General features: G+C 36.0%; 1 protein-coding gene across 1 annotated transcript in view; it reads right to left on the reverse strand.

Annotated features, from left to right (window-relative positions):
* The window catches only part of PTPN4 (protein tyrosine phosphatase non-receptor type 4), a 221,241-nt gene that overhangs the window by 84,410 nt on the left and 116,190 nt on the right, over positions 1-20,641 (reverse strand). Inside the window, exon 10 of the mRNA XM_044913261.1 lies at positions 8,643-8,731. Coding sequence (XP_044769196.1) covers positions 8,643-8,731 — 89 coding nt within the window. The remainder of the gene's footprint in view (positions 1-8,642; positions 8,732-20,641) is intronic.

Below are 20,641 nucleotides of genomic sequence, written 5' to 3' on the forward strand. Positions count from 1 at the left end.
ATTGATAAATAAAATGGCATTTTTTTAATTATTATTTTTAATCTTTTTTTTTTAAAGGTTCTATTTATTTGTCAGAGAGAGAGAGCACAAGCAGGGAGAGCAGCAGGCAGAGGCTGAGGGGGACGCAGGCTCCCCGCTGAGCAAGAAGCCCAACATGGGACTTGATCCCAGAACCCTGGGATCATGACCCAAGCCAAGGCAGACGCTTACAACTGAGCCACTGCGGCGCCCCGTAAAATGGCATTTTATATAAAGTTCTTATATATCAATGATTACTTTAAATGGAAAGAATTGAATTCACCAATGAAAAGGCAGAATGCCTTGACAGATAAAAAGCCAAAATTCAACTACAGTCTTCCTCAAGAGGTTCATTTCAGCTTTAAGGATGCACAACCCTCAAAAAGAAGGGATGGAAAAAAGATATTCCACAGAAGTGGAAACCAAGATATATACACTTATATCAGACAAACCAGACTTCAAGCCAAAAACAGTAACAAGAAACAAGGAAAGTCATTCATTATATAATGATAAAGGGATCAATTCATCAAGAAGATATAACAATTGTTAATATGTATGCACCCAACATCAGACCACCTAAACATATTACACAAATACTAACAGATATGGAGAAATAGTACAATACAATAATAGCAAGGGATATTAATAACCCACTTTCAAAAAATGAAAGATCATCCAGACAGAAACTCAATAAAGAAACAATGGACTTGAACCACACATTACATGAAATAGATCTAAAAGATATCCACAGAACATTCGATCTAACAGCAGCAGAATATACATTCTTCTCAAGTACATATGGAACATTCTCAAGGACAGATCATATGGTAGGACACAAAAAAGTCTTAGCAAATTTAAGAAGACTGAAATCAAACCAACTATCTGTTTCAACAACAATGGTCTGAAAACAGAAATCAACATGAGGCAAGGTGGAAAAACTACATACATGTAGAAACTAAACAACACGCTCCTGAACTACATATGCGTCAAGGAAGAAATGAAAAAGATAACCAAAAAAATCTTGAAACAAATGAAACACAAAATAACAAAACATATGGAATGAATGTTGTAAAAGCAGTTCTGAGAGGGATGTTTATAGCAATAAATGCATATACCATTGACCCCTGAACAATGTAGGGGTTAGAGGCAAAAACTTCACACAGTTGAAAATCCAAGTAACTACCAGTAGCCTACTGTTTACCAAAAGCCTTACCAATAATATATAGTCAATCAACAAATATTTTGTATGTATGTTCAATGTATGACATACTGTATTCTTACAATAAAGCAAGAGGAAAAAAAATGTTAAGAGAATCCTAAGAGAAAATACTGTTTACAGTACTAAACTGTATTTATCGAAAAAATTCACATGTAAGTGAACCTACGCAATTCAAATCTAGGTTATTCTAGGGTCTCCTCTACTAAGAAATTAGAAAGATCATAAATGAAAAACCTAACTACACCTCAAGGAACTAGAAAAAGAAGAACAAATTAAGCCCAAAGTTATCAGAAGAAAATAATAAAAAAGATGAGAGTAGAAATAAATGAAATGGAGACCAGAGAAACAATAGAAAGATCAAAGCTAAGAGCTGTTTTTTTTTTTTCAAAAGATATACAAAATTGACAAACCTTTCACAAGACTAAGAAAAAAAGACTCAAATAAATAAAATCAGAAATAAGGAGGAAAAATTACAACTGATACTATAGAAATAATAAGATTATGAGACTACTGTAAACAAATTAGATAACCTACAAGAAATGGATAATTTCCTAGAATCATACAACCTACCAAGACTGAGTCAAGAAGTAAAGTCTGAATAGACCAATATTAAGAAAGGAGATTGAATCAGTAATCAAAAACCTCCCAACATAGAAAACCCCAGGACCAGATTTCTTCACTAGGAAATTATACCAAGTATTTAAAGAAGAATTAATGCCAAGCCTTCTCAAACTCTTCCAAAAAAATAAAAAGGAAGAAAGACTCCCAAACTCATTCTACGAGGCCAGCAACACCCCAATACCCAAGCCAGATAAGGACACTACAAGAATACTACAGACCAGTATCCCTGTTGAAAACAGATGCAAAAATTCTCAACAAAATTCTACCAAACCAAATTCAAGAACTCATTAAAAAGATTATACATCATGACCAAGAACAATTTATCCCTGAGATGCAAGGATAATTCAACACATGCAAATTAATAAATGTGACATGCCATATTAACAAAATGAAAGATAAAAATCATATGATCTTCTCAATAGATGTATAAAAAGTAGTTGACAAAAAATACCCTTTCATGATAAAAAACCTCAACAGACTGTATACTGAGGGAACATACCTCAACATACTAAAGGGCATCTATAACAAACCCACAGCTAACATCACACTCAATAGAGAAAACCCCCAAATTTTCCCCCTAAAATCAGGAAAACAACAACTCTCACCACTCCTATTCAACATAGTACTGCAAGTCCTGGCTACAGCAATTAGGCAAGACAAAGAAATAAAAGGCATCTAAATAGGAAAGGAAGAAGTAAAATTGTTATTTCTGGATGATATGATGATATATGTATTAAACATCACAAAGATTCAACTAATAAACAGTTGAATCTAATCAATGAATTAGTAAGGTCACAGGATATAAAATCAAAACATAAGAATCATTTGTGTTTCTATATATTACCAATGAAAATCTGTAAAAAGAAAGGAAACTATCCCATTCACAATAGCATCAAAAACAAAGAAATACCTAGAAATAAGTTTAACCAAGGAAATGATCAACCCAATGAAAACCACAAGACTTTGTTGAAAGAAATCAAAGAAGAAACAAACAAATGCAAAGACATTCCACTCCATGTTAATAGGCATTCTGAGAGTTAGACTGGGAGAGTTCATACTGTTAAAGTGTCCATGCTATCCAAAGCCATCTATAGATTTAAGGCAATATCTATCAAAATCCCAATGGCTTTCTCACACCATTTGAAAAACTCAATCCTAAAATTTATATGGAATCACAAAAGACCCTGAATAGCCAAAAATTCCATAAAAAAGAAGAACAAAAATGGAGGCACACAGCATTAATTTCAAACTATATAATGCTACAGTAATTAAAACGCTATAGTTTTAATAAACACACAGACCAATGCAGAGAGTGAAGCCAGAATTAAACTCCAACATACATGGTCAAATAATATTTATAAGGGAGCCAAGAACACCTGATGAACTTTGAAAGGACAGTCTCTTCAATAAATGGTGTGGGGGAAACTAGATAGCCACATACAGAAAAATAAAATTGGACCCCAACTATACACCATTCACAAAAATTAACTTGAAACAAATCAGAGACTTAAACATAAGACCTGATTCCATAAATCTCCTAGAAGAAAACATAAGGAAGAAGTTCAACAATGGTCTAGGCAATGACTTTTTTGGACATGACACCAAAAGCACAAATAACAAAAGAAAAAACATAAAACGTTGTGCACTGCAAGCAAAATTAACCAAGTGAAAAGGCAACTTACAGAAGAATGGAGGAAGATATTTGCAAACCATGTACTACATAACGGGTTAATGTCCAAAATTTATAAAGAACTCATACAACTCAGTAACAAAGAAACATATCTATTAAAAAATGGACAGAGGACCAGAACAGACATTCTTCCAAAGAAGACATACAAAAGGCCAACAGACACACAGAAAGATGCTCAACATCACTAATCCTTGGGGAAATGCAAAACAAAACCACATTATCCCTTTATAACTCTCAGAATGCCTAAAATAAAAAATACAATAAATAAATGGTGAGAATGTGGAGAAAAGGGAACCCTTGTGCACTGTTTGTGGGAATGCAAAATGGTGCTGCCACTATGGAAAACACTATGGAGGTGCCTCAAAAAATTAAAAATAGAAATACCACATGATCCAATAATTCCACTACTGGATATTTACCCAAAGAAAACAGAAACACTAATTCAAGAAGATATATGCAACCCTGCCCCAGCTTGTTATTGTTATTTGTTGCATTATTTTCATGAAATCCATCCACATCCCCTAATCCCGTGTTAAACTTCTGCTGTTGCCCTTCAGGAAGGCACATCTTTAGGTATGCCCACAATAATCCAGTCATCACATTCTTTCAGTAAACACACCCAGCTGTAAAACTCCCCTAATTATAAACACATTGCTCTACTGTTTTCCACAATGCCCTGGGACATGAATCCTTTAGAAACTAAACCAAATCAAATTATGGCTTCTTCAAAGGAACAGTTTGTGCGGTAGGTGTTTGAAGCTACTATTCCCTCTAGTTTCCTTGTTTTTGTCTCCCCTGTTGTCTTCAGGTTTCCCTAGAGACTCCTTCTTAAATAATCTGAGCCTTGTAGTTATTTAAGTTGTAATCTCCTGTTATTATATAGGAGCCGTGTTGATGTGGCAGTCAGGTGAGTGGTTGCGGAGGGATTGTTCTGCAATATCACTAGGACTCAGTGGTTTAGTGGTCTATGCTACTTGGTTATGTCCTCCAGTGCTTTTCAGCTCACCCTCTCCTTGGGTGACACAAGAGGTATAAAGTAGGCTGGAAATGGTATTTCCTTCCCCCACTTTGGTTATTTTCTGGCAAAATCCATGTTGGTTGAGTACAGGTAAAATAGATTTCCTTGAGGGCAGACCTTTGTTAAGGAGAACAGAAAGTTCTGAGCACATTTCAAAATGGTTACTTCCCTGCTCACCCCACCCTGCCCTCCAGAGCATGAGTGGATTTTTCTCTGGTCTTCAGTTTGGGAACCCGATGGGGTGACTGGTGGTAGTAAAACTAATGAAAGCATGGGGACCTTTGTAAGGCTGGGCCTTCAGGAGTTTTCATCTCTCAAGCCAGTCTTTGCTCAGTCTCTGGCAATCAGTCAATTACCCTTTAAGTATTCCTACTAGTGTGCTAGTATGTACTGCCATGAGTAGTTAGGATCAGAAGAAACCCTTATGTTCCATGATAATGCAAGTATAGTGGCTTTACCAACTTTAAATCCCATCTATTCAGTTTAACTCTTGAAAAAAAAATTTAGGGCGCCTGGGTGGCTCAGTTGGTTGAGCGACTGCCTTCAGCTCAGGTCATGATCCCAGGGTCCTGGGATCGAGTCCCGCATCGGGCTCCCTGCTCCGCGGGGAGCCTGCTTCTCCCTCTCCCACTCCCCCTGCTTGTGTTCCCTCTCTCGCTGTGTCTCTCTCTGTCAAATAAATAAATAAAATCTTTTAAAAAATAAATAAATAAATAAATAAAATAAAATTTAAAATAAACAATATATACTTTCCAATCAAGATCTTAAATATTCACATACTTTTTCAACCTAACTTGTATGACAAAGACTTGGAAGTGTGAGTTTTATTTCTCAACATTAAACTAGTTCTAAGCATATTTACCAATAAAGTAATATGCCAACTCCTTAGCATACAGAATATGCAGGATCCTTCACAATCTGAATCTAATTTCTCTTCTACAAAACATCTTCCTAAATTCTTATTCCTTTGTTTCTGTCTTCAGTAAAGACAACTGAAGGAGAAACCAAACGAAACAGCTCATCATTTCCTCAACTTGCCATACCCTTTCTTACTATTAGGTCTCTGCAAATGCTTGTTACCTCTACTTGAATTCCCTAAATCCACACATACCTATTCCACATTTCCTTTTTCACTGAGGAAATTTCCATTCATCCTTTAAAAACAATCTCAAGGGGCACCTGGGTGGCTCAGTCGTTAAGCATCTGCCTTTGGCTAAGGTCATGATCCCAGGGTCCTGGGATCGAGCCCCACATCGGGCTCCCTGCTCAACAAGAAGCCTGCTTCTCCCTCTCCCACTCCCCCTGCTTGTGTTCCCTCTCTCGCTGTCTCTCTCTCTCTGCAAATAAATAAATAAAATCTTTAAAAAATAATAAAAACAATCTCAAATATCATGGAGCCATTAAAATTTTCCCTAGAGAGACTGTATCCTTTGTGTTTCCAAAACAAAAGTCAAAAACTCTTCTAAAATCTTTGTAACAATAAAAAAGGAATATATATACAATATAGGGTTTTGAAAATACAGAAAAATTTATATTATCAGTTATTTTAATCCACATCATCTGAAAACAATTTTTCAGATTTTGACATTTGTATAAGATATAAAATACAACATAAAATATTTTTTAAAATTGTCTCTAGTAAAATCAGAAGTGTATTAAAATCTAAGATGTGCATTTATTATTTCACTGTTGTAAAAACTGACAATGATAATTATCTTCTCTGAAGATTTTAATTACATTTTTTCTTATCGTTATTAATTTTATAATTAATTCTTGTGTGTCCACTAATAGGCAGGGGCTATGTCTTGAATTGTTTTATATCCTCTGAACATACCAGGGTTTGAATTATATAGTAAGTGTTTAAAAGATGTAAGATGAAACACTAAATGATACTTAGTTTTCTTTTATGGACTTTACAGAGGTGTTATTTACATATAAAATGAAATATACCAACTTTAATGAACAATTCAGAGTTTTGACAAATGTATTCAGTTATGTAACTACCAGCCACCAAAATCATCATATAACATTTGATCACCTCAAAACGTTCCCTTGGTGACCCTCTGAAGTCAACCAACTGAGCCACCCAGGCGTCCCAACAGTTCTTTTTATTGCTTAACAGTTTTCCATTGTGGAAGTGTACCGTAACTTGCTTATCCTTTCACCAACTGATATTTGTACGTCTGTTTTGTGCTGCTATAAATAATGTAGCTATGAACATCACTGTGAAAATCTCTTTATGAACTTAGGTTTTCATTTCGCTTGGGTAAATATCCAGGAACAGAAATGCTAGATTATATGGTAAATCTAGGTTTAACTTTAAGAAACTGCCAAACTCTTTTCTAAAGTTGGTATACTAGGGGGCATCTGGGTAGCTCAGAGGGTTAGGCGTCTGCCTTCGGCTCAGGTCATGATCCCAGGCTTCTGGGATTGAGCCCCGCATCGGGCTCCCTGCTCGGCGGGAAGCCTGCTTCTCCCCCCTCTCTCTCTGTCAAATAAATAAATCTTTAAAAATAAAATAAAAAATTTAAAAAATAGAGTTGGTATACTAGGTTGCACTCCCACCAGGAATGTGTGAGATTTCAGGTGCTCTGCTTCTTGCCATCATTTGGTATTGTCATTTTATTTTAATTAAAGATTTTATTTATTTATTTGAGAGAGAGAATGAGATAGAGAGAGCATGAGAGGGGGGAGGGCCATGTCATTTTTTTTAAACTGGAGCTATTCTGTGGGTGAGTTCACTGTGGTTTAATTTGCATTTCACTGATGACTGAATATCTTTTCATATTCTCATTTGCCATCTGTATATGTCCTTTGGTGGAAATGTTTATTCAAATATTTTGCCTATTCTTTTTAATCAGATTGTCTTATTACTGAGCTATGAAAGTTCTTTATATATTCATAATACGTCCTTTATCAAATATATATTTTACAAAAGACTGTGTCTTGCTTTTTCATCTTCTTTAAAGTGTCTTTTGTAGAGCAAAAGTATTTGTCATGATGGTCATTTCAATTTTTGTATTTTCTGGTTCGTATCTTTTTGTGACCTATCTAGGAAATTTATCTTTATTTTTTAAACAAAGTTGTGGCTATTTTCTAAAACAGTTGCTTCTGTCACTTATCATATTCCTATTTAAGTGTTATAAAAGTGACTAATTACAAAAACCTACTAAATAAAAATCAGACTGAAAAATCAGACCAAATCTTTTAAAAGGAGATGTAAAGAAAAACAGATTAATACAATGTATTTCTTTTGTATTTGTTCTGCTAAAGAAAATCATTCCATTTATTTTAAAAAACCAGAGCTACTCCTATAATATATAAGACACATGACTGATGTGATTTTTATGATTTTCAATTTATCCCCTCAAGGAAAGTGGCAGATGCTACTTTTCCTTTTTCCTTATTCTGGGATACAGAAGTAATGGTAGATGAGTCATCCTGGACAATGAGGACAACATGCTAAGGATAGCAGAGTAGTAAAACTAAAGAAAGAGGAGTTTTAAACCCCAGGAGCCACCATATTTTCCTAGCACCAATTTAAACCACTGTGACAGTGGATCTTAGATGCAGCAACCATGCCCATGTTCCAATTAATAAACTAGCACCCCACTGAATGCACTTAGATGAAATACTGACTTAAAGCAATCAACATGGTACAAGACAGAGTAAACATGACAGAATTAGCTAGTACAAATTCAGAGATTCTCCAAGAGAAAAATTCATGAAGTAGTATTCTCTATAAATACTGCCCTGTCTGGATGATGCATTTAAAAATAAATAATTAAATTATTTTGGTATTCTCTAATAGATTTCAAGTGGGGTAAGTTACACGACAACATTAATAGAGTTTAACAACCACTTTTTTTTTTTTTTTTTTTTTTTTTTTTTTAAGTTTTATTTAAGTAATCTCTATACCCCATGTGGGGCTTGAACTCAGGACCCTGACCACGGTCAAGAGAGCCACACTCCTCTGACTGAGCCAGCTAGGCACCCCAACAATCACTTTCTTTAATATGGATTATTATATTTGGTAATATAATGGTAAAAGCAAAAGTATTTATGGAAGTTCTTACCATGGAAAGGTATTCATTCGTACCCTGTTCTTATAAATCAGAATTCCTCCTGACATCACTCCAATCATAATTTCATTGTTACTTTGATCCTTCAAAAAAAGAAAATGACAAATCTAAAATACTGGGCTTTTCCTGTTAAATATATATTCTAAAAATAGGATAAGTTTTTTTTAACACAATATAACATTTTCAAAGTCAGCACATAATTGCATAATATTTACAAACCCATATGGTAATTGTCACCTCATAAAAACGAAGAACCTATTTCACATCAAACTTAAATGTTGCATTATTAAAATTCATTAATCCAAAGTAAAAATGATCTCAGGATTTTCCACAGTTCATAAGTGGAACTGAGTTTTGAGATAAGGAATCAAAAGCCTTTTCATCTTGTAGAAGGAAGAGTTAATATACATTTTTCCATTTCTAAAGCTATTCTGACCCAACTACTGTTTAAATATAGTGCCAAGATTGCAAACATGAATAAAACATGGAGAAGCTCAGAGTTTGGTAAAGTGTAACCTGTAATAAAACAAGACACCCAATATAATGATAAATCATATAACTAATATAATACAACAAAAACATCATGGCAGTATAGAGTAGGGAACAACTATTGGAGAGTCTGAAAGATTCCAGAGAAGAAAATTTGAACTACGCTTTGAGGAAAGGGAGAGTTTTCATGCTAACTGATCCAACTTGAATAGCTAATCTGCACTACTGACAAAATGAGAATTAAATTCTTTTCTCAGATGATAATCAACCTTGAAATAGTTTGCTACTGACTTGAAACATTCTACAGGTAAGCTAATAAAGCAATAATGCTTTTACCCCCTACCTATTCATATGCTCAGAAGACAGAACTAATTGATGAAATTATAATTAAGATTTTAATAATTGTGTCCCTCAGAAAAAAACCCTTTAAAATGTAGTTTCAATAATTTCTACTTAAATAAAATCTTACTAAATTAACCTGTTCAATAGGGTAATACATAACAAATGGCCAAAGTAACATATCACTGTATACTGTATGGCCACACAATTTATTTAGCAATAAGCACCATTATTGTACACCATTACAAGAGTCATAAATAATTTTTTAAAGAACATCAATTAGAAGTTTGGGCTAAAATGGAAGGCTTAATATACGCTCCTATTGCTCCTTCTGGTCCCATTGATTATATACCTTCAAGTGTTACACGTTGTTTGCATGTATCTTCTCCAATGTTTTATGAGATTGGGACCAGACATTTTGAGGAATTTGTAAAGACATAATAAAGAGGATAAAATCAGATTTAAGGAAAGAAAAAATTATAGAAGACCACAGCCTAAGCTACACACAGAAGTGAAAGTTTTTTGACGGCAGAAAGAAAAGTATAGTCAACAGGTACAATTTCATAGACAACAAATAAAAAAAATAAAGGGAGCCCTCAAATTAGTGTCAGGATGATCAGGCAGAGAGCAGCTAAGGTAATTAGCTCCTACCAACCCTATAATCCTGCCCTGTCTGGATTGAGCTATGGGACACAGAAGTAGGTGCAGCCTATCTGAAACAGTGAGTGTGGATACTGGGGACAGAAATCAGAGTGATCTCCAGAATGGATAAAGAACTCCAAACTGAGACAGGCCAACTATAGGCATGTTTTCCCTGGCAGAATATTCCTTCCCTCTTCCACCATCACCTAAGGCAGGCCATAGCAAAGACAACATCCACAAGCAGGTGAACTAGGAATCACAAATACAAAAGGAAGTATGCAACCAAGGATCACCAAGCACTTGAGAAGAACCAATACCATTAAAGAGATATGCAAAACTCAACAAATAGATAAACCAGTCAAGCTGCTATGTTGGTAGAAAAACATGTTAAAAAACAAAAAAAGAAAGTAGACGAACCATGACAGACGATGGGACTCTGAAAAACAAACTGAGGGTTCTAGAGGGGAGGGGGGTGGGGGGATGGGTTAGCCTGGTGATGGGTACTAAGGAGGGCACGTTCTGCATGGAGCACTGGGTGTTATACACAATCAGTGAATCATGGAATACTACATCAAAAACTAATGATGTAATGTATGCTGATTAACATAACAATAAAAATTAAAAAAAAGAATGCTGGGGGTGGTGGAACAAAGAAAGAAAGAAAGAAAGAAAAAGAAAAAAGAAAGAAAAAGAAAGAAACATGTTCAGGATATCTAGGAACTCAAATTCTTAAATTATAGCTATATCTAGATTTGAACTGGCAGTTCCCAAGGTGATGCCAGAAGTGGGCAAGATCAAAATAACAAGTGTTATGTCCTTAATAGACACAAATGCTATTCATTCCAATGTATAGGAAAATGCATGATGACCACCTTATTTTAAAATCTTTGCTTTTCTTTTTATCACTTGCTACTATCTAATATTATGCTATAAAGTGCCTTGTTTAATCTGTTTATTTTTTACTCTTCTTCACTAGAACCTAAGTAGCAAAGTATAGGGCCTTTGTTTTTTCCACTGCCGTATTTTTAGGTGTAGAAAAGTGCCTTGTATAGTTAACCCAAGAAGAACACAGGTTTGAACTGTGTGGGTCCACTTATATGCAGACTTTTTTCAATAAATGTATTTGAAAATTTTTTGGAGATTTTCAACAATTTCAAAACACCTGCAGACAAACGACGGAGTCTAGAAATATCAAAAAAAATTTTTAAAGTTAGGTATGTCTTGACTGCATAAAATATATGTAGATAACAAGTCTACTTTATCATTTATTACCATAAAATACACATGAATCTATTATAAAAAGATTTACCAAAACTTCTACACACTTACAGACCACACATGGCACCATTACAGTTGAGAGAAATGTAAACAAATGTAAAGATACAGTATGAAATCATAACTATAACATTTACTGTAGTACATACTGTATTACTGTAATAATTTCATAGCCTCCTGTTGCTGTTGTGGTGAGTACAAGTGTTGCCAGTATCTGCTTAAAACACGGTGTGACACTAAGCATCTCTGTGTGAGCAGTTCAGTCTCTCCAAAAAATTGCATATAGCAGTAAAAGTGATCTCTCACAGTTGTTGCTTATTTTTCAATGTGTTTAGTGTAATACTGTAAACCTCCAATAACATTATGGGACCCATACCCATACAAAGTGCTACTCAGTGATGCTGGAAGTGTTCCCAAGAAGCAAAGAAAATCATGACATTACAAGAAAAAGCTGAACTGCTTGATAATGTCCCATAGATTGAGGTCTGCAGCTGTGGTTGCCTACTGTTTCAAGATAAATGAATCCAGTGAGAGGACCATTGTAAAAAATGAACAGGAAATTTGTGAAGCATTGCTCCAACTACACCTGCATGCACAAAAACCTGGTACTTTGTGTGAAATACTCTACCTTTTCATCTCGTATTGAAAATGCTTTCATGTGGGTACTAGAGTGCTATAAGAAAGGTACGCCTATACCTACAGACTCTGATATGATCTGAGAAAAAGCAAAGTCATTATACAACAACTTAAAGCAAAGGGAAGGTGTAGGATCTAAAGCTGAAGAATTTAATGCAAGCAAAGGATGGTTTGATAATTTTAGAAAGAAGTGTGGCTTAAAAAATGACAAGATAATAGGAAAAGCAGCTTCTGCTGAACAAGAAGCTGGAACCATGTTCCCAGATGCCATTAAGAAAATCACTGAGGGGGGTGCCTGGGTAGCTCAGTCATTAAGCGTCTGCCTTCGGCTCAGGTCGTGATCCCAGGGTCCTGGGATCGAGCCCCACATCGGGCTCCCTGCTCGGTGGGGGGCCTGCTTCTCCCTCTCCCACTCCTGCTTGTGTTCCCTCTCTTGCTGTGTCTCTCTCTGTCAAATAAATAAATAAAATCTTAAAAAAAAAAAAAAAAAAGAAAAAGAAAATCACTGAGGAGGGGTGTCTGGGTGGCTCAGTCGTTAAATGTCTGCCTTTGGCTCAAGTCATGACCCCAGGGTCCTGGTATTGAGCCCCACATCGGGCTCCCTGCTGAACAGGGAGCCTGCTTCTCCCTCTCCCACTCCTCCTGCTTGTGTTCCCTCTTTCACTGTCTCTCTGTCAAATAAATAAATAAAATCTTTAAAAAAAAAAAGAAAGAAAGAAAGAAAATCACTGAGGAAAAAGCATATCTACCTGAACAGGTTTTTAATACAGATTAAAATGCCATATTCTGGAGGAGTGGGGAAATGCCACAAAGGACATTTATTAGTAAGGCAAAGAAGCAAGCCTGTGGATTTAAAGCAGAAGACAGGCTAACTCTGTTTTGTGCAAATGCAGCTGGGTTCATGATCAGGACTGCCTATATCTATAAAGCTGCGAACCTTCCATCTTTGAAGGGAAAATATGAATACCATCTGCCAGTCTTTTGGTTGTACAAGAAGGCCTGGACAATGAGAACCCTTTTTCTAGACTGTTTCCATCAGTGCTTTTCTTACTTTAGGGAAAGTAAGAAAGTAATCGGCCTGTAAGGGACTGCCTTTTGAAGTTCTTTTTATATTGGACAATACACCTGGCCATCCAGAACCCCATGAGTTCAACATCAAAGATGTCAAAGTATTCTACTTGCCCCCAAACACAACATCTCTAATTCAGCCTCTAGATCAGGGGATCATAAGGACTTGTAAGGCTCATTACACATTGTCTCTATGGAAAGGATTGTCCAGGCTACAGGAAAGAACCCTGACAGAACATCATAAAAGTCTGGAAAGCTCACACTAGGACGCCATTGTCATAAAAAAGGCTGTGAAAGCCATCGAGCCCGAAACAAAAAAATTCCTGCTAGAAAAAACTGTGTCCAGATGCCATCCATGCATGACTTCACAGAATTTACAACACAGCCAGTCAAGAAAATCATGAAAGAGACTGCAGATACGGCAAAAAGACGGAGGGTGAAAGGTTTCATGATATGGACCTATCAAGAAATTCAAGAGCTAACAGACACCACATGAGAGATTAACAGAAGATGACTTGATAGAGGTCGAGTGCTTCCAAACCAGTGCCAGATGACGACGAAGAAGAAGAAGCAGTGTAGCAAATGAACTGACATTTGACAATCTGGTAGAAGAGTTCTGATTATTTAAGACTGCTTTTGACTTCTTTTACAACATGGGCCCTTCTATGATACGAGCACTAAAATGAAAGCAGACTGTGGAAGAAGAATTGGTACCATCATAGAAACTTTTTTAGAAAATTAAAAAGCAAGAGAGTCAGGCAGAAATTACAATGCATTTCCATAAAGTTACACCAAGTTACACTGGCCTCTCCTTCCACCTCCTCCACTTCTTACACCTCTGCTATCTCTGAGACAGTAAGACCAAGCCCTCATCTTCCTCCTCAGTGTGAAGATGGCAAGGATGAAGATCTTATGACAATTCACTTCCACTTAATGAACAGTAAATAATCATCATGCCATTCAGTTAGTAAACTTATCTGTTGTATCTGTGTGTGGGTATCTTTGTGCAGAAATCTAACTGTATGGCGAGAACTATATGAGAAATTTCTGTGTCATCATCATCAACAATGTCTAAGTATCTGCCTGTAGAACATCATGTGCAAGACTTGTATGGAAGTGGACAGCCTATCCTTATGTAGGAATAAACTCAGTAGTATCTAATATAAAGTTATTAAGGTGTTAAGTTTCTTAATTTTTTTTAAAGATTTATTTGAAGGGCGCCTGGGTGGCTCAGTTGGTTAAGCGACTGCCTTCGGCTCAGGTCATGATCCTGGAGTCCTGGGATCGAGTCCCACATCGGGCTCCCTGCTCGGCAGGGAGTCTGCTTCTCCCTCTGACCCTCCCCCCTCTCATGTGCTCTCTCTCTCTCATTCTCTCTCTCAAATAAATAAATAAAATCTTTAAAAAAAAAAAAAAAAGATTTATTTGAAAAAGAAAGGGGGAGACAGAGTGCACGAGCGCATGCATGGGGGGAGGGGCAGAGGAGGAGAGGGAGAGAATCTCAGGCAGACTCCCTGCTGAACACAGAGCCAAATGAGGAGCTTGATCCCAGGACCCTGAGATCATGACCTGGGCCAAAATTCAAGAGCTGGTCGCTTAACCAACTGAGCCACCCAGGTGCCTTAGTTTTCTTAATGTTTTATTAACTTTGCTTTCAAAAAATTACATTATCATGCAGCATGTCTCTTTCTCTCATAATTGGAGAGACTACATATCAGCCTGTCATCACAGGTACGGAAATATTTTTTTAATTAACAATGTTTCCCATATTGTATTAGGGCTACAACTGTAATACTGTATGCCATAAACATTTTATAAGGATTCATTCATTAGAATATAAGCTACAAAAAACAAACTGAGGGTTCTAGAGGGGAGGGGGGTGGGAGGATGGGTTAGCCTGGTGGTGGGTACTGAGGAGGGCACATTCTGCATGGAGCACTGGGTGTTATGCACAAACAAGGAATCATGGAACACTTCATCTAAAACTAATGATGTAATGTATGGGGATTAACATAAGAATAAAAAAATAAAAGAGCGATTACAAGCTATAAAAAAAAAAAGAATATAAGCTACGCTACCATAAAGCATTCACACTGCTATTTCTTAATTATCAATGTATGAATCATTACACATGTAAATAAATACGAATTTCTTTTTCACATTAGCTTTTCATTTTTCATGTCTACTGTCAGTAACACATTTAATGTCTACAGTGTTTTGTATCTATAAGATAATACTGATAAAGGTACTAACAGACCATCTTGTAAACAGATGTATCAATACAGTACTGTAAATGTATTTTTTCTTCCTCATGATTTTTTAAGTAACATTTTCTTTTCTCTAGTTTACTTTATTGTAAGAATATAGTATATAATACATATATTTAACATACAAAATATGTGTTAATCGACTATGTTATCAGTAAGACTTTGGGTCAACAGTTGGCTATTAGTAATTAAGTTTTCGGGGAATCAGAAGTTACATGAAGATTTCTGGTTGTACTGGTAGGAGGAGTAAGGGGTTGACGCCCCTACACCCTGCGTTGTGCAAGGGTCAACTGTACTCGTATGTTAAATGAATGGATCTTGGGACACCTGGGTGGCTCAGTCGGTTGAGCATCTGTCTGCCTTAGGCTCAGGTCATGACCCCAGGGTCCTGGGTTCGAGTCTGTCATCAGGTTCCTTGCTGGGCGGGAAGCCTGCTTCTCCTTCTGCCTGCACTCTGACAAATACATAAAATCTTTAAAAAAAAATAATGGAGCTCTATCATCAGTAGGAAGATGTCTGAGCTGTTTAGCTTGGCACTGAAGGTCTTTACACAACCATCTCATCCCATTTTATCTCCCCCTTCTAACTAGTTTAAAACGGTCTTTTCCTATCAGGCCAGTTCCATGATGTTTTGTGTACCCATAATTACACGTTTTGGTAATGCAGTTCTCATGACGTCTTCATGTCTCTCTGACTAATCACACCAAACCAAAGTCTAGATGCAGTCCTTCTTCTCTGTGAAAATTTCATTAGCCCATATCTACAAGTTTCTCACCTGGATATTTATCTGTCTCTTAAACCACTCATCTGAAATGCATAATTACTGTCAGCTATGTGACAACGGCTAGGATAGTATATACATAGGGACCACCTATGGTAAACTACCTGTGGTGAAGGACCAGTTAGGTTTGTTTGTTTTGTTTAAATTTCCAATGTCAGGTATTAATGCTTCTACAAACTATAGTGATCATACGGTTGGTGTCAGAATGCTATAAAGTTTTCTCAATGCTAACTCTCAATTTCTGTACTTATCTCATCATGGACCAGTAATAAGTAGTCCATGGATCATCGCCAGTCTGTGGTCATACTCTGAGCACCTATTAACCATTATACAATTTCACATTCTTCACAGAGCCTGGTTCTCAAATAAGTGTTTCTCAATTGATTACTGATGGTAATATCCTTATATTTACTTAGTCACAATACTAGAGAATGTTTCATATAATCTCTGATTATAAATACTTGTAATGAGCTTTAAATATATAGTTACCTATGGAACATAGGTTAAATAATGATTAAAAGGGAGAGATTAGAATATGCAGTGGCTATATGATTTGACAATGTAAATTTAAAGCAACCATAAAAAAATGGGGAAAATTTTTAACCATTTCAGTAATAACTGATACGGTGATATTACAATTACAGTTTTAAGTGTAATGTGTGATAAAAACATAATTAATTGTGGAATATTCTAATTCTGGAATCCCTTGAGTCCTCTAAGAATTAAAATATCCTATGTATCTCAATATAGATATGTAGAAACAAAGATTCCAACTCGGTACACTTAAACAGCATAGAAATAATGACAAACCAGTAGGAATGAACATTGTTAACAGTCAGACTGAGATTTTGAAATATCATATTGCATTAAAAGAAACAAGGACTTCTCGGGACGCCTGGGTGGCTCAGTCGGTTAGGCGTCTGCCTTCGGCTCAGGTCATGATCCCAGGGTCCTGGGATCGAGTCCCGCATCGGGCTCCCTGCTCCACGGGGAGCCTGCTTCTCCCTCTACCTCTGTTTCTCTCTCTGTCTCTCATGAATAAATAAATAAAATCTTTAAAAATAAATAAATAAATAAATAAAAAAGAAACAAGGACTTCTTGAAGAAATAGCTAATTCCTGGTCTATGGCAGTGAATAGATAAGATGAGCCTGAAACATCTTAAAATACTAGACAGCATGGAAGCTGACTACAAAGGTCATGGCAAAAGGACTGACGGATCAAAAGAAGAGACAAGTGGCCACAAGGGACAATCTGAGCTTCAATAAGGAAAAAAAATGGTAATATATTGAAACCTCTCAAAAATATTTAATCCATGAATTAATAATGATATTATTTAAAAACTGTGTATCTCTGAGGATGGAAGGGAACCAATTCATTACCCTGAAAACTTGATAAAATAAGAGGCAAGAATCAAGTAACACTTTCCTTGCTTTTCTTATATGAACTGTGCTACTGGGTAATCATGAGTAAAAGAAGGGAGAGGACTCCCTATAAAATTATCCCAATGAATAAATAAAAACAAAAATAGAATTAAGATATTTCTATTTTACAGCCTCTAGTGAATTTACAGATCTAGGCACTGAACATCAATGGCTGCTAACATTAAAAAAAAAAAAAAAAGTGAAAACCGGACACTATGTGCCTCCTGATGAAATAACACAAAAAAGGGATCAATCTAACTCTGACCATGCCCCTTGATCAAGCTGCCAATCTACAAGAAATACACAGAGTAGCAGAACATGTTGAATTACACCATGAATATGTGATCAGTAAAGTCTAGACCATGAGAAATTAAAGGTGAAATGGTCAAGTTCTTTCACAAGAAAATTTTAAGAAAGGAGGGATTAACAGATTTAAAGCTATCTAGTTAAAAAAAAAAAAACAAAACAAAAAGCAAAACCTAGTTGTAGGATCTAGGAAGGCACACTTCGGTGATAAAATCATAAAAAAACCTCAATGTAGGAAGAGGCTGTTACTAGGACAGGGGACAAAGAGTGTTTCTGGAATGGCTGGCTAAAATCTACTGCTTAGGGGCACCTGGGTGGCTGTCGTTAAGCGTCTGCCTTCAGCTCAGGTCATGATCCCGGGTCCTGGGATGCCCCACATCAGCCTCCCTGCTCAGCAGGAAGCCTGCTTCTCGCTGTGTGTCTGTCAGATAAATAAATAAATAAAATCTTAAAAAAAAAAACACCAACACTTTTAAAAAATAAAATAAAATCTACTTCTTAGGACACCTGGGTGGCTCAGTCAGTTAAGTGTCTGCCTTCAGCTTAGGTCATGATTCCAGGGTCCTGAGATCCAGTCCCACATGGGATCACTGCCCAGTGGGGAGTCTCCTTCTCCCTCTGCTCCTCTCCCCTGATCATGCTCTCTCTCTCATTCTTGCTCTCAAGTAAATAAAAAAAATTAAAAAAAAATTAAAATCTACTGCTTGACCTGGAGGTAATTGCAGATGTCCACTAAAATATACTACATACTTGTATCTCTGTTTTATTTTGTAATAGGTTAAAAAAATCAACGTAAAAGGATGAGATTTAGGATATGAATAGACATTCTAGTATTTTCCACCCATCCTCAACTGTTCATTTCATGTTCCCCTATAGTGGCCTTCCCTCCTTTCCTTTGGAGACTACTGTTCTAAACATAAACAGCTATGACTACTTAATATTCCAGCCTGTCTACTGTCACATGTTAAAAGTAAAGTAACTCAGCCCCACTAAAATTTTATGTATTGTGGATGGGAGCAACATTAATTTTAAGTGGTGTGGGGTAGCTATTAAAATAATTCCCTTATTTGTAATTATTAAAAGATTTCAAAACAATATAGAAATACCAAGTAAGAAGTCAATAACCCTCCCTTACCTTCTCTGCCTCATTTCCCAGAGATAGCCACTATTAATACTTTGAGATGTATACTCTTCTAGATCTTTGTTTATAAAAAAATATAAATACACATTATACATAACTACACAATTTCTTTAATCAACAAAAACTAGGACATATTACTCTGCAATTTTTCTTTTGCACTTAGCATTTTGTAGACATCTTTTCATATCAATATATATCTCTAACTCATCAATTTTAATTCCTGCATATTATTCCAAAATATGGATTTGTCATAATTTCTTGACCATTTCTGTTCATTCAGAGTGTTTCTAATTTTTTAGTATTACAAACAATATTGTAATAAAAATCCTTGAACACATTAATTAAAATACCTATATAAATATTCCAAAGGATGGAATCTGAGAAATGAATGATCAGAGATTATATTCACATTAATATTTGCATTCCAAAAGGGTTTAAGTTACAAGTTATACTTCAACAATGTTTCAGAATGTCCACTTTGCATACTCTGACCAATAATGGATATTTTTCATTCTTTGAATTTTTGCAAATCTGATGAAATTGGTATCTCATTGTTACTTTCACGGTTATATTTTATTTTTTAGATTTGTTTTAAGTTTATTTATTTTTTTAGTAATCTCTACACCAACATGGGTCTTGAACTCATGACCCTGAGATCAGAAGCTGCATGTTCTACTAACTGAGCCAGCCAGGTAGGTGCCCTTCATGGTTATATTTTAGATGATTAGGGAAAACAAGCAATTTTTCACAATATCAATCATTTGTATTTCTCCTGTTAAATGCCTATCTCTTTTTCCTATATTTCTAATTACATGTCTAAAAGAATGCTTGGAATAAATATGAAGCATGAATATAAAATAAAAATATTATGAATAAAATAAAAATGGTATTAAATTTTTCTGTAATCCATGTTGAAATTATTTTCTATTTAACCTTTTAGTTTTATGTTTTCCTCCCATATATGATTAACTTAAAATGTTTATGTACTTAGGCATAACATTCACTAATTCAAAAAAATGTTTCTGTGTGCCTTACGTAGGCTTAACAGGGTATGTAAATTCAAATTATTCAGTGAAAATGAATACAAGTCGTTTCATAAAGATGCCTAAAACAAAACAAAACACACACACACACACACACACAAAAGTTATGTCTAGACAGGTTGTGATGAGTGAAAGCACACAGCAGAATTATGTAAAGTCATTGAGTGGGGGCACCTGGGTGGCTCAGTTGGTTGGGTGGCTGCCTTGGGCGTGGGTCATGATCCCGGAGTCCTGGGATAGAGTCCCACGTCGGGCTCCCTGCTTAGCGGGCAGCCTGCTTCTCCCTCTCCCTCTGCCCCTCACCCCGCTTTGTGCTCTCCCTCGCTCTCAAATAAATAAAATCTTTAAAAAAAAAAAAGTAAAAAAGAAAGTCACTGGGTGATCTGAATGCTATAGAGTGATACCGATGAAGTCATATATACAGCTCCACTCTGACAGAAGAGATTCTTTTCTCCGTTTCAAGGGAATATATATTTACAGATTTTATTTATTTGAGAGAGAGAGAGAGAGAACATGCGTGCAAGGGGCAGAGGGAGATAGAGAGAATCCCAAGCAGACTCCCCGCTGAGCACAGAGCCTGACA

Source organism: Neomonachus schauinslandi, chromosome 3 (genome assembly GCF_002201575.2).
Source record: "Neomonachus schauinslandi chromosome 3, ASM220157v2, whole genome shotgun sequence".
NCBI classification, from domain to species: Eukaryota; Metazoa; Chordata; class Mammalia; order Carnivora; family Phocidae; genus Neomonachus; species Neomonachus schauinslandi.